Source organism: Pseudophryne corroboree, chromosome 1, assembly GCF_028390025.1.
Source record: "Pseudophryne corroboree isolate aPseCor3 chromosome 1, aPseCor3.hap2, whole genome shotgun sequence".
In the NCBI taxonomy this organism is placed as follows: domain Eukaryota; kingdom Metazoa; phylum Chordata; class Amphibia; order Anura; family Myobatrachidae; genus Pseudophryne; species Pseudophryne corroboree.
In genome coordinates, this window is record NC_086444.1 from 217,355,959 (window position 1) to 217,369,940 (window position 13,982).

At 50.6% G+C, this 13,982-nt stretch overlaps 1 protein-coding gene across 6 annotated transcripts in view; it reads left to right on the forward strand.

Annotated features, from left to right (window-relative positions):
- PAM (peptidylglycine alpha-amidating monooxygenase) overlaps positions 1–13,982 on the forward strand; it is a 265,389-nt gene that overhangs the window by 210,297 nt on the left and 41,110 nt on the right. For all 6 annotated transcript variants that reach the window (XM_063964075.1, XM_063964076.1, XM_063964074.1 and 3 more), the window contains one exon: positions 5,044–5,173. In XM_063964075.1, coding sequence (XP_063820145.1) covers positions 5,044–5,173 — 130 coding nt within the window. The remainder of the gene's footprint in view (positions 1–5,043; positions 5,174–13,982) is intronic.

The following is a 13,982-nucleotide window of genomic DNA, read 5'->3' on the forward strand; positions in this document are numbered from 1 at the left end:
CCAATGCCTGTTACCACCACTGTCCCTGGGTCAGTGGGAGACAAAGAAAGGCAGTGGGCGATTCCAGGGAGAAGCAGTGGGTGACAGCAGTGGGTGATGCTAGGGAGAGGGTGACAGGAAGAGGGTGTTGCCAGTGAGAGGGTGATAGCAGTGGGTGATGCCAGGGAAAGGATGACAGCAGTTTGTAACAGGGAGATGGTGACAGCAGTGGGTGACGCCAGGGAGAGGATGATGCCAGGGAGCTGGTGACAGCAAGAGGGTCACAGGGAGAGGGTGACAGCAGTCTGTGCCAGCTGTGGGTCACAGGGAGAGGGTGACAGGAAGAGGTTGATGCCAGGGAGTTGGTGACAGGAAGAGGGGGAGACGGTGACTCCAGTTGGCGTCAGCTGTGGGTGACAGAGAGAGGGTGACAGCAGTCGGTGCCAGCTGTGGGCAACGGGGAGAGGGTGACAAGGAGAGGTTGACGCCAGGTAGAGGGTGAGAGTGAAAGGGTAGAGCAGTGTGTGCCAGCTGTGGGTAACGACAGGGAGAGGGTGACAGCAGTCGGTGCCAGCTGTGGGTGACGGGAAGAGGGTGACGCCAGGGAGAGGATGGCAGGGAGAGAGTGACAGCAGTCGGGGCCAGCTGTGGCTGACGGGGAGAGGGTGACAGCAGTCAGTGCCAGCTGTGGGTGATGTCGAGAGGGTGAAGCCAGGGAGAGGGTGACAGTGAGAGGATACCAGCAGTCGGTGCCAGCTGTGGGTGACAGCAGTCGGTGACAGGAAGAGAGTGATGCCAGGGAGAGCACATTACTGTCCCTCTCTACCAGCAGTATAGAATACAACATAAGAAGTACAGCCCTGAGCCTTGGGTCCCTGATAAAGCATGGGTGAGCTCAGCCCATTACAAGTACCCGCCACTCTCCCCCGCCGCAGCCCCCGCTGCACATAGGCGTGTACAGCACATTTTATTAGGGGGTGCACCGTCGTAGAGGCGTGTCTAGTATCACTTACCTACTGGGCATGTCTAGCAACACCTATCGGTCGTGTCTAGCACCGCCTACTGGGTGTGTCTAGCACCGCCTATTGGCATTCTTTTCTATTCAATATGCATCTTACCTATATGGTGGTTTCTCATAATGGGGAACCTCTGAAGAAATGTCCTTCCTGGGCAGACGGCGTCTTCAGTCGGTAATCACTAGTCATATAGGAGATCACATGATCCGGAAGATGCCTGTTTGTGTAGGAATATAACCAATGTGATCATCATACAACAGAGGTTCAACCAGAGTCGTGTCACCTCTTTCCCTCTGCATCTGCATCTATCAGTCACACCATTACCCCTTCCCTGCATCTCTCAGCCACACCATCATCTTCGCCCTGCGTCGTCTCTCAGCCACACCATCATCTCCTCCCTGCGTCGTCTCTCAGCCACACCATCATCTCCCATCTGAATCTCTCGCAATACCCCTCACTTTGTCTCTCATTCTCCCCACTTCATTCTGTGGCTCTGAGCCTCCCACCCTTCTGTCTGTGCCTCTCAGTCGCCCGCCCTTCACTGTCTCTCAGCCTCATCAGTGGAGTTGGTGGGCCCAGCAGGAGAACACGGGCAGGTGGGCGGCCATTTGTGTGGTGTGACATCATCGGGTCACATCGCACAGTACATTGAGGCAGAGGAGTAGTGTGGGGCAGTGGGCAGGATGGGAGTAGTGGTGCATAGCAGGGGGGCAGGATGGGAGCATTGGTGCAGAGTGGGGGGCAGGATAGGAGCAGTGGTGCTGAGTTAGGGGGGGAGAGCAGGGGGAGTAGTGGTGCAGAGCAGGGGGGGCAGGATGGGAGTAGTGGTGCATAGCTGGGGGGTAGGATGGGAGTAGTGGTGCATAGCAGGGGGCAGGATGGGAGTAGTGTTGCAGAGTAGGGGGGGTAGGATGGGAGTAGTGGTGCATAGCAGGGGTGTAGGATGGGAGTAGTGGTGCATAGCTGGAGGGTAGGATGGGAGTAGTGGTGCATAGCTGGGGGGCAGGATGGGAGTAGTGGTGCATAGCAGGGGAGTAGGATGGGAGTAGTGATGCAGAGTAGGGGGGTAGGATGGGATTAGTGGTACATAGCAGGGGGGTAGGATGGGAGTAGTGGTGCATAGCTGGGGGGTAGGATGGGAGTAGTGGTGCACAGCTGGGGGGTAGGATGGGAGTAGTGGTGCATAGCAGGGGGTAGGATGGGAGTAGTGGTGCACAGCTGGGGGGTAGGATGGGAGTAGTGGTGCATAGCTGGGTGGTAGGATGGGAGTAGTAGTGCATAGCAGGGGAGTAGGATGGTAGTAGTGATGTGGAGCAGCGGGGGCAGGATGGGAGTAGTGATGTGGAGCAGCGGGGGCAGGATGGGAGTAACGGTGCTGAGTTGGGGGGGAGGGGGGTTGGGCAGGATGGGAGCAGTGCTGGGAAGGAGCGGACAGTTAAGCATGTCACCTCACCTGTAGCTCCCGGCCGCGATCTCTCCCTCCGTCCTATTTACAAGCTGCTCCCCTCTGCTCTGGCTGCCTCACACCGGGCAGACGAGGAGTCCGTGCACCGGGCGGGTGGAGGAGTCCGTGCACCGGGCAGGCAGAGGAGTCCGTGCGCTGGGTGGGCGGGTGGAGGAGTCTGTGCGCTGGGCGGGTGGAGGAGTCTGTGCGCTGGGCGGGCGGGTGGAGGAGTCTGTGCGCTGGGCGGGCGGGTGGAGGAGTCTGTGCGCTGGGCAGGTGGGTGGAGGAGTCTGTGCGCTGGGCAGGTGGGTGGAGTCCGTGCGCTGGGCGGGTGGAGGAGTCCGTGCGCTGGGCGGGCGGCCAGGTAGGCCAGCGGGCGGGCGGTGACAGCTTCTATCTCCCCTCTGCCTCTGGCCGGACTGCATTATCGGGGGGATGGGAGGGCGGGGAGCTAATAGGCGGCCGCACATGTAGATGATAAGTATTAAAAAATACATGCTGTGTCTCGTCCTCCCCCTCCATCCCCGCGACTGGCCAATTACATCACTGTTAGTGACAGGGGCGTGCTTTCATTTAGGCTTAAAGCACACCCCCTGTCAAAGAGGCACTTATAGTAAGTGCCGCTTCTGATGATTTTTTTAATGGGCTTTCACTGCCCAAAGCTTAGCCCCGCCCCCCGCTTCCGGCCATTTCCCATTGATAGCTGGAGGCACTGGCAGCAGTGCCTCCGAAACACATTAAAGACAGTTTTTACACAAGTAAAAAAGATTAAAATAATGTAAAGGCTAAAGCAGATAGTTATGACACAGAATTAATGACAGGGGAGGCACTGCCTTCCCTGACTGCACGTCCCTGAATCACAGGAGATTTTACTTGTCTAAACTATAGCTGTAGCGAGGGATTATTGAGAGAGAGTTTATCTAGGTGTACATCCTTCCCATGTAATTATATGGCAGGTCAAATCATTCATCATACAGGACTAAGGGGCAGATGTATTAAGCCTGGAGACGTCATAAGGAAGTGATAAACCAGTGATAAGTGCAAGGCGATAAACGCACCAGCCAATCAGCTCCAATATGTAAATTAACAGTTAGGAGCTGATTGGCTGGTGCGTTTATCACCTTGTTTTATCACTTCCTTATGCCTTCTCCAGGTTAATACATCTGCCCCACTGTATCTTATATTTCACCCAAATGCGGGAAGACTTACTGTATTTCAGTATTTGCATGTAATGCCAGGCATACAATACATAATGACCAGATTCGCACATTTTGGTAAATTTTGCCTTAAAACGCATAGTGTGTAGGCGTGACTGATCACAAATTGTCGGAGCAACCAACATTTGCCCGCCTCTTCACCAGGGAGGAAGCCAGATATCGTGTGGCGGTGAGATATCTCGTCGTGTATGGCCACGATAACTGCAGGGTGTCAGATAAAATGTGTATGCCCAACATAAGAGAGCAAAGTCCCTCTGTCCTCTCACATTCATGATTCATGTCACACATAAATGTCATGACTGGAAGTACTGTTACAATCTCCTGCTTGTCATTAATAAGTGATTGAGCCTTGGAGATTTAGCATCTCTTGTACAATAAAAGTAAAATCTTTCTTGAACTCGAACACAAAAGTGCAATTAGTGGAGCACTAGCAAACAGCCAATCACAATCAATACACTATTGCTGGGGACTGTCACCATTATATATTTACACCTGTCCCTGACCCACCTGCTTATAATTTAGCTATCTCAGGCACAAATACATTTCTGTCCCGGTGTGCATGTGTTCATGGTTTCATGAGCATGCCCCCGTCCTGCATCATATAAAGCAGCATAACTCTGCAGATCGGCATAAGCACATATGTACATATGTGTCTGCAAACGTTTTTCCATGCACCACCCAAATCATGCAATTTACAGATGATGTATGCATCAGCCCCTATAGTGTTTGTGTATAGATAATGGTTCCATAGAGTATGTGGCCTACCCAGCCGCCCCTTTACGTTCATACAGTACACTATAAGTGTGAAGTGCAATTTGTCTTGTAGAGATGGGCAGGTGAAGACAATAGCAGTTCAGTACAGTCGGTCTCTACTTATCATAGAGAGTGAGGGGTCTATTCATGAAGCAGTGAAAAGTGAGCCAGTGGATAAGTTGTTATAATTTGCATACTATAAAATGATACAGAGCATGTTGATGGATTGCCTTGGGCAACTTCTCCACTGACTCACTTATACACTCCTATCACTGCTTCATAAATAGACCCCAGAATCTGTTCTTGAGGTCTTACGCAGAACTGTATGTAGGGCTTGTTCCCACAGATAAAGGTCTAATCTAATAATATAACCTTGGTACGCTGTATATGGGCAATGGGATAACGTATTTCATAGATTACCCTATACTGATTGTATGTCATTCATTTTGTCTGATATTTTTGTAAATAGAGAACTACCGTATGCCAGAAATATTTGCAAGCCATAGATTACATAAGTGATCTAACATTAGCAGGCTATATTAATGCAGTGTATTATGGTTTCATTATACATACTGTGTTTTAGGTGATCTCGTTTCATGTTCATTCATTGTTGGTTTGGCTTTTTTGCTTATAGATTTCCATCTAGAAGAAGTCACTGATTGGCCAGGGGAGAACCTGAAAGTGGGACAGGTGTCAGGGTTAGCATTGGACCCCAACAACAATTTGGTTATTTTTCACAGAGGTGACCACATTTGGGATGAAAAGTAAGTGAAATGTAATAAGGAAATTATAGATACTTGGTAAAATATTTGGACACATATCATTCTGTAGTCACCCATGTTTGCCCACCTTCCATTGAGTATTAACATCCGTTTGCTTCACAAAGGGGGCGTCCCTTAGAGTTTGACACAATTCCTGCTATTAGACTGTTTACTAATACCAAAAATGTGTTAGCCTGCATCCATGTCAAGATTTTTGGGTATTGTTGATTTTGCCTCCTTATTTCTGGAGTGATGGATTCAGTTGGGTTGAAGTCACTGCAAATAAGATATTTGATTATGGTCATCAGCACAGACCATTTTAAAATGTTTTAATCCTCACAAAATATTAATTATATAGGGGAAACACCATATGCTGGGTGCTGTGTTCAGTACACCGTGAGATCACCCACACTAAGTAATCACAGGCTGGGTTGGTCACACTGCAACAGGTTCCCACTGTCCGTGGTGGTATAAGAGACGGCTGATCAGCGCTGTGTCTCAACATGATTAAACATCTTTAAATGAATACTCCCCAAATCCTTCTGTCACCAATTTTTTCTCCTAACCTCTCCTTTTTTTCAGGAATGTACCCATGAAGAATAAAAAAATAAAAAAAAAATACATGTACAACACCCCCCACCCCTCACACCTGCTCTGTACAGGTCCTGCCATAAATGACGGGTGTAGTACGGGTGACCGGCGGTCTCCTGACCGCCGGTCACCTTACCGACGCCGGGATCCCGGCAGCATACCGACGCCGGGATCCCGGCGGGGAGGGGCGAGTGCAGCAAGCCCCTTGCGGGCTCGCTGCGCTCGCCACGCTGCGGGCTCGGTGGCGACCTGCGGTCGCCACGGGTTCTATTCCCACTCTATGGGTGTCGTGGACACCCACGAGTGGAAATAGTCCCTGTTGGTCGGCATGCCGACCATCGGGATAGTGAGCCGTCGGGCTCACGGAGGAGGTCATGTGACTGTCGGTCAGCCGACCGGCGGTCACATGACTACCACCCATAAATGACAGGTGGGGAGGTATGTCAGCAACACGATGGTGCCTTTCAGACATACCAAAATCCCTGGTTGATGCGCGTTCATGTGCAAAATCCCAGGAATTTGGAGGATGTCTGAAAGGGGTATAATACAGAGAGAGACACTATGGAAAACTGTGGCTACAGCACTTAGGATCTAACTACAATAAACTTCATTGATTCAACAATGTTCAAGTATCTTTTAAGATGTTTACATAAACATTATTTTATCTGTGAATCTTTTTGCAGTTAGATGCCACTGGTGATTTAGCTGTAACATACTAATCAGTGCCACTTTCTCGCACTCTGACCTATCAAAGCAGAACAACTATGTATTAGCAGGTGCAGTATGGTTTGCCGGCGGTCGGGGTCCCGGCTACCAGCATGCCAGCGCCAGAATGCCGACCGCCGGCATACCGACAGCTGGGCGAGCGCAAATGAGCCCCTTGCGGGCTCGCTACGCTCGCCACGCTGCGGGCACGGTGGCATGCTACGCGCACCACGCTATCTATTCTCCCTCCAGGGGGTTCTTGGACCCCCAAGAGGGAGAAAAGATGTCAGTATGCCAGCGGTCGGGATTCTGGCGCCGGTATGGTGGTCGCCGGGAGCCCGGCCGCCGGCAACCTGAATACCACCCGTATTAGCTAGTCCCTGACAGGCCTACTGTGGTTGTCATTCCTGACAGGGATCTGCAAGGAGCAGATGTACTGTACCTCATATTTGTGTTTTTTTCTCTAACGTCCTAGTGGATGCTGGGGACTCCGTAAGGACCATGGGGATAGACGGGCTCCGCAGAAGACATGGGCACTTTCAGAAAGAATTTAGGTTCTGGTGTGCACTGGCTGCTCCCTCTATGCCCCTCCTCCAGACCTCGGTTTGATACTGTGCCCAGACGAGCTGGGTGCTTTTCAGTGAGCTCTCCTGAGTTTGCTGAGAGAAAGTATTTTGTTAGGTTTTTTATTTTCAGGGAGCTCTGCTGGCAACAGACTCCCTGCATCGTGGGGCTGAGGGGAGAGAAGCAGCCCTACTCTCTGAAGCTAGGTCCTGCTTCTTAGGCTACTGGACACCATTAGCTCCAGAGGGATCGTACGCAGGATCACACCCTCGCCGTCCGATCCCAGAGCCGCGCCGCCGTCCCCCTCGCAGAGCCGGAAGACAGAAGCCGGGTGAGTATGAGAAGCAAAGAAGACTTCACAGGCGGCAGAAGACTTCGTTCTTCACTGAGGAAACGCACAGCACTGCAGCTGTGCGCCATTGCTCCCACACACCTCACATTCTCCGGTCACTGTAAGGGTGCAGGGCGCAGGGGGGGGCGCCCTGGGCAGCATTTTTAGGACCTCTTTTGGCAAAAGTTAAACATATATACAGCTGGGTACTGTATATATGTATGAGCCCCCGCCAAAAATTGCATATTTAAGCGGGACAGAAGCCTGCCGCCGAGGGGGCGGAGCTTCTTCCTCAGCACTCACCAGCGCCATTTTTTCTCCACAGCTCCGCTGAGAGGAAGCTCCCCAGGCTCTCCTCTGCAGATACACGGTAGAAGAGGGTAAAAAGAGAGGGGGGCACATAATTAGGCGCAAAAAACAATATATAAACAGCAGCTACTGGGTTAACATTAGGTTACTGTGTTATTCCTGGGTTTATAGCGCTGGGGTGTGTGCTGGCATACTCTCTCTGTCTCTCCTAAGGGCCTTGTGGGGGAACTGTCTTCAAAAAGGGCATTCCCTGTGTGTGTGGTGTGTCGGTACGCTTGTGTCGACATGTCTGATGAGGAAGGCTATGTGGAAGCAGAGCGAGCGGGAGCAAATGAATGTGGTGTCTCCGCCGACGGCGCCGACACCTGATTGGATGGATATGTGGAAGGTTTTTAATGATAATGTTAATTCCTTGCATAAAAGGTTAGAAAAAGCTGAAGCCTCAGGACAGTCAGGGTCCCAACCCGTGCCTGATCCTATGTCGCAGAGGCCGTCAGGGTCTCGGAAGCGCCCACTATCCCAAATTGTTGACACAGATACCGACATGGATTCTGACTCCAGTGTCGATTACGATGATGCAAAGTTACAGCCAAAATTGGCTAAATCCATCCGTTATATGATTATAGCAATTAAGGATGTGTTGCACATCACAGAGGAAATCCCAGTCCCTGACAAGAGGGTACATATGTATGGGGAAAAGAAGCCGGAGGTAACCTTTCCCCCCTCACACGAGCTAAATGAGTTATGTGAAAAGGCTTGGGAATCTCCAGATCAAAAACTGCAGATTTCCAAAAGGATTCTTATGGCGTATCCTTTCCCGCCAACGGACAGGTTACGCTGGGAATCCTCCCCTAAGGTGGACGAAGCTTTAACACGCTTATCCAAGAAGGTAGCCCTGCCGTCACAGGATACGGCTACCCTCAAAGATGCTGCGGATCGCAAACAGGAGGTTACCCTGAAGTCCATTTATACACATTCAGGTACCTTACTGAGGCCGGCGATTGCGTCGGCCTGGGTGTGTAGTGCTGTAGCAGCATGGACGGATACAGTGTCTGAGGAAATTGATACCTTAGACAAGGATACTATATTGTTGACCTTGGGGCATATTAAAGACGCTGTCCTAATTATGAGAGATGCTCAAAGAGACATTAGTATGCTGGGTTCTAGAATAAATTCTATGTCAATTTCTGCCAGAAGGGTCCTGTGGACTCTGCAATGGACAGGTGATGCCGACTCAAAAAGGCATATGGAGGTTTTACCTTACAAGGGTGAGGAATTGTTTGGGGACTGTCTCTCGGACCTGGTCTCCACAGCTACTGCTGGAAAGTCAAATTTTTTGCCATATGTTTCCTCACAGCCTAAGAGAGCACCGTATTATCAAATGCAGTCCTTTCGATCACAGAAAAACAAGAAAGTCCGAGGTGCGTCCTTTCTTGCAGGGGCAGAGGAAAGAAGCTGCACAACACAGCTAGTTCCCAGGAACAGAAGTCCTTCCCGGCCTCTACAAAATCCACCGCATGACGCTGGGGCTCCACAGGCGGAGCTAGGCCCGGTGGGGGCACGTCTTCGAAATTTCAGCCACAAGTGGGTTCACTCCCAGTTGGATCCCTGGGCAATAGATATTGTGTCTCAGGGATACAAGCTGGAATTCGAGGAGATGCCCCCTCACCGATACCTCAAATCGGCCCTGCCAGCTTCCCCCCACGAGAGGGAAATAGTGTTAACTGCAATTCACAAATTGTATCTTCAACAGGTGGTGGTCAAGGTTCCCCTCCTTCAACAAGGAAGGGGTTATTATTCGACCATGTTTGTAGTCCCGAAACCGGACGGTTCGGTCAGACCCATATTGAATTTAAAATCCCTGAACATATACCTGAAAAGGTTCAAGTTCAAGATGGAATCGCTGAGAGCGGTCATCGCAAGCCTAGAAGGGGGGGGATTTTATGGTGTCTCTGGACATAAAGGATGCATACCTTCATGTCCCCATTTATCCACCTCATCACGCGTACCTCAGATTTGTGTTACAGGATTGTCATTACCAATTTCAGACGTTGCCGTTTGGTCTCTCCACGGCACCGAGAATATTTACCAAGGTAATGGCGGAAATGATGGTACTCCTGCGGAAGCAAGGAGTCACAATTATCCCATACTTGGACGATCTCCTCATAAAAGCAAGATCAAGAGAGCAGTTGCTGATCAGCGTAGCGCTTTCTCTGGAAGTGTTACGGCAACACTGCTGGATTCTAAATATTCCAAAGTCGCAGTTGGTTCCTACGACTCGTCTGCCTTTCCTGGGCATGATTCTAGACACAGACCAGAAAAGGGTTTATCTCCCGATGGAGAAAGCTCAGGAACTCATGACACTGGTCAGGAACCTATTAAAATCAAAACAGGTGTCAGTACATCACTGCACTCGTGTCCTGGGAAAGATGGTGGCATCATACGAGGCCATTCCCTTCGGCAGGTTCCATGCAAGGACTTTTCAATGGGACTTACTGGACAAGTGGTCTGGATCACATCTTCAGATGCATCGGTTAATCACCCTATCCCCCACTGCCAGGGTGTCACTCTTGTGGTGGCTGCAGAGCGCTCACCTTCTCGAGGGCCGCAGATTCGGCATTCAGGACTGGGTCCTGGTGACCACGGACGCAAGCCTCCGAGGTTGGGGTGCAGTCACACAGGGAAGAAATTTCCAAGGTCTGTGGTCAAGTCAAGAGACTTGCCTTCACATCAACATCCTGGAACTAAGGGCCATATACAACGCCCTACGTCAAGCGGAGACCCTGCTTCGCGACCAACCGGTTCTGATTCAGTCAGACAACATCACCGCAGTGGCTCATGTAAACCGCCATAGCGGCACAAGGAGCAGAGTGGCGATGGCGGAAGCCACCAGAATTCTTCGCTGGGCGGAGAATCACGTAAGCGCACTGTCAGCAGTGTTCATCCCGGGAGTGGACAACTGGGAAGCAGACTTCCTCAGCAGACATGACCTCCACCCGGGAGAGTGGGGACTTCATCAGGAAGTCTTCGCACAGATTACAAGTCGGTGGGAACTGCCACAGGTGGACATGATGGCATCCTGCCTCAACAAAAAGCTACAGAGGTATTGCGCCAGGTCAAGAGACCCTCAGGCAAGCTGTAGACGCCCTGGTGACACCGTGGGTGTTCCAGTCGGTCTATGTATTTCCTCCTCTTCCTCTCATACCCAAGGTGCTGAGGATAATAAGGAAAAGAGGAGTGAGAACAATACTCATTGTTCCAGATTGGCCACGAAGGACTTGGTATCCAGATCTGCAAGAAATGCTCACAGAGGACCAATGGCCTCTTCCTCTAAGACAGGACTTGTTGCAACAGGGGCCCTGTCTGTTCCCAGACTTACCGCGGCTGCGTTTGACGGCATGGCGGTTGAACGCCGGATCCTAGCAGAGAAAGGCATTCCGGATGAGGTCATTCCTACGCTGATAAAGGCTAGGAAGGACGTGACAGCTCAACATTATCACTGTATATGGCGAAAATATGTTGCTTGGTGTGAGGCCAGGAATGCTCCTACGGAGGAATTCCAGCTGGGCCGTTTCCTTCACTTCCTACAGTCCGGAGTGAATTTGGGCCTAAAATTGGGTTCCATTAAGGTCCAGATTTCGGCCCTATCCATTTTCTTTCAAAAGGAGTTGGCTTCTCTACCTGAAGTTGAGACGTTTGTAAAGGGAGTGCTGCATATTCAGCCCCCTTTTGTGCCTCCAGTGGCACCTTGGGATCTTAACGTGGTGTTGAGTTTCCTGAAATCCCACTGGTTTGAACCACTCAGAACGGTGGAGTTGAAATATCTCACGTGGAAGGTGGTCATGCTATTAGCCTTGGCTTCGGCTAGGCGTGTGTCAGAGTTGGCGGCTTTGTCACATAAAAACCCCTATCTGGTTTTTTATGCGGATAGAGCAGAATTGCGGACCCGTCCACAATTTCTGCCGAAAGTGGTTTCATCCTTTCATATAAACCAACCTATTGTGGTGCCTGTGGCTACTACTGACTTGGAGGATTCCGAGTTACTTGATGTGGTCAGGGCTTTGAAGGTTTATGTAGCCAGAACGGCTAGGGTCAGGAAAACAGAGTCTTTGTTTATCCTGTATGCTTCCAACAAGCTTGGTGCTCCTGCTTCAAAGCAAACTATTGCTCGCTGGATCTGTAACACGATTCAGCAGGCTCATTCTGCGGCTGGATTGCCGCTGCCAAAATCAGTTAAGGCCCATTCCACTAGGAAGGTGGGCTCTTCTTGGGCGGCTGCCCAAGGGGTCTCGGCATTACAGCTTTGCCGAGCGGCTACTTGGTCAGGTTCAAACACTTTTGCAAAGTTCTACAAGTTTGATACCCTGGCTTAGGAGGACCTTGTGTTTGCTCAATCGGTGCTGCAGAGTCATCCGCACTCTCCCGCCCGTTTGGGAGCTTTGGTATAATCCCCATGGTCCTTACGGAGTCCCCAGCATCCACTAGGACGTTAGAGAAAATAAGATTTTACTTACCGGTAAATCTATTTCTCGTAGTCCGTAGTGGATGCTGGGCGCCCGTCCCAAGTGCAGACTTCTTCTGCAATACTTGTATATAGTTATTGCTTCAATAAAGGTTAAGTTATGGTTGCATCAGGGTTTGACCTGATGCTCTGTTATTTGTCATACTGTTAACTGGTTGTTATCACATGTTATACGGTGTGATTGGTGTGGCTGGTATGAATCTTGCCCTGGATTACCAAAATCCTTTCCTTGTACTGTCAGCTCTTCTGGGCACAGTTTCTCTAACTGAGGTCTGGAGGAGGGGCATAGAGGTAGGAGCCAGTGCACACCAGAACCTAAATTCTTTCTTAAAGTGCCCATGTCTCCTGCGGAGCCTGTCTATCCCCATGGTCCTTACGGAGTCCCCAGCATCCACTACAGACTACGAGAAATAGATTTACCGGTAAGTAAAATCTTATTTTCCCCTCATTGATGATCACTTTGAAGAAAGAAGATAATTATTTTGGATGTACATTATTAATAAACTGGTGAAAAGAGATTGCGGGAATTCAGGTAAATTAAGTATTTCTCTTACGTCCTAGTGGATACTGGGGTCTTGTACTTTAGTACCATGGGGTATAGATTGTGTCTGCTGGAGCCTGGCACTTTAAAACTTTGAGTGTCTGTATGTGTGTGCTGGCTCCTCCCTTCTATGCCCCTCCTACCAGACTCAGTTTAGAAATATGTGCCCAAGGAGTCGGGTGCACTTCTCTGGAGCTCCAGAGTTTTTTCTTTTAAATTTAATTTTGTTTGTTATTTTCAGGTAGTTCGGCTTGGCAGACAGACTACCTGCTTCGTGGGACTTAGAGGGGAGACCGAACCAACCTCCTGAGGGTTAATGGTTCGTAATCCCAGCTGACAGGACACTGAGCCCCTGAGGTGCTGATCACTCATCGTCCGTATGTGTGCCCACACCAGCAGCTAGCTGCCACCCTCTAACAGATGCCGAAGACCAGATGCGGTGAGTGTTACGCCAGGGTCCCGGTAAGTGGGTCCCCAGTGCAGTTTGGCGGCATGTCACACGGCGGTCACGGGCCCGGAGCTGCAGTGCCTGCCACGGACGGAACTGGCTCAGGGCTATGGCCCCACAGTGCTCACTGTCATCTAAGGTTTTGTGTGGACTGTAAATGACATTTCTGGTGTGTTTTACACTTGTGGCCAGTGTAATCTTGTCAGGGACTGCGCACCATTGCAAGGGGCGGGGCTTCCTGGACTGCGCACCATTGCAGTGGCGGGAAGGCACCATTTTCCTGCTGCTGCGGATCATCAAGGCTGCAGGCACGCTGCTTCTCCAGGACCCACGCTGTTACAGACTGTCTGAACTGGTACCAGGGGGTCATAGACAGGGGAGAGCGTGTCAGCGGTAACACCGCTGCACTGATTTTGCAAACACTTATTTTCACACATTGTGCTGCTGTGTTCTGGGTCTGCTCCTCAGTGTCACTTCAAAGGGCTCTCTAGGGTCTGTGTCGGGTATTGGGCAAAGGGCTGCGCTGTTGTTTACTGTATAATGTCTGAAGACTTGGTTATGTGTGCTGCTTGTAATTCTACCCTGTCTTCAGCAGGGTCTCTCATGTGTGAGCAATGTTCCTTGTCTCCTCAAGGGCCCAGCTCACAGGCACCTGACTGGTTGGACAGCTTTAAGAGCATGATTCACAATGTCAATTCTGAACTAGCTGCAGCTAAAATGGAGAGACAGGTGTTAAAACACTCGATTGTGTAGCTAAGGCAGCAGATTCCAGGAAGGCTTTGCAGCCCCCTCTAGTGGCTT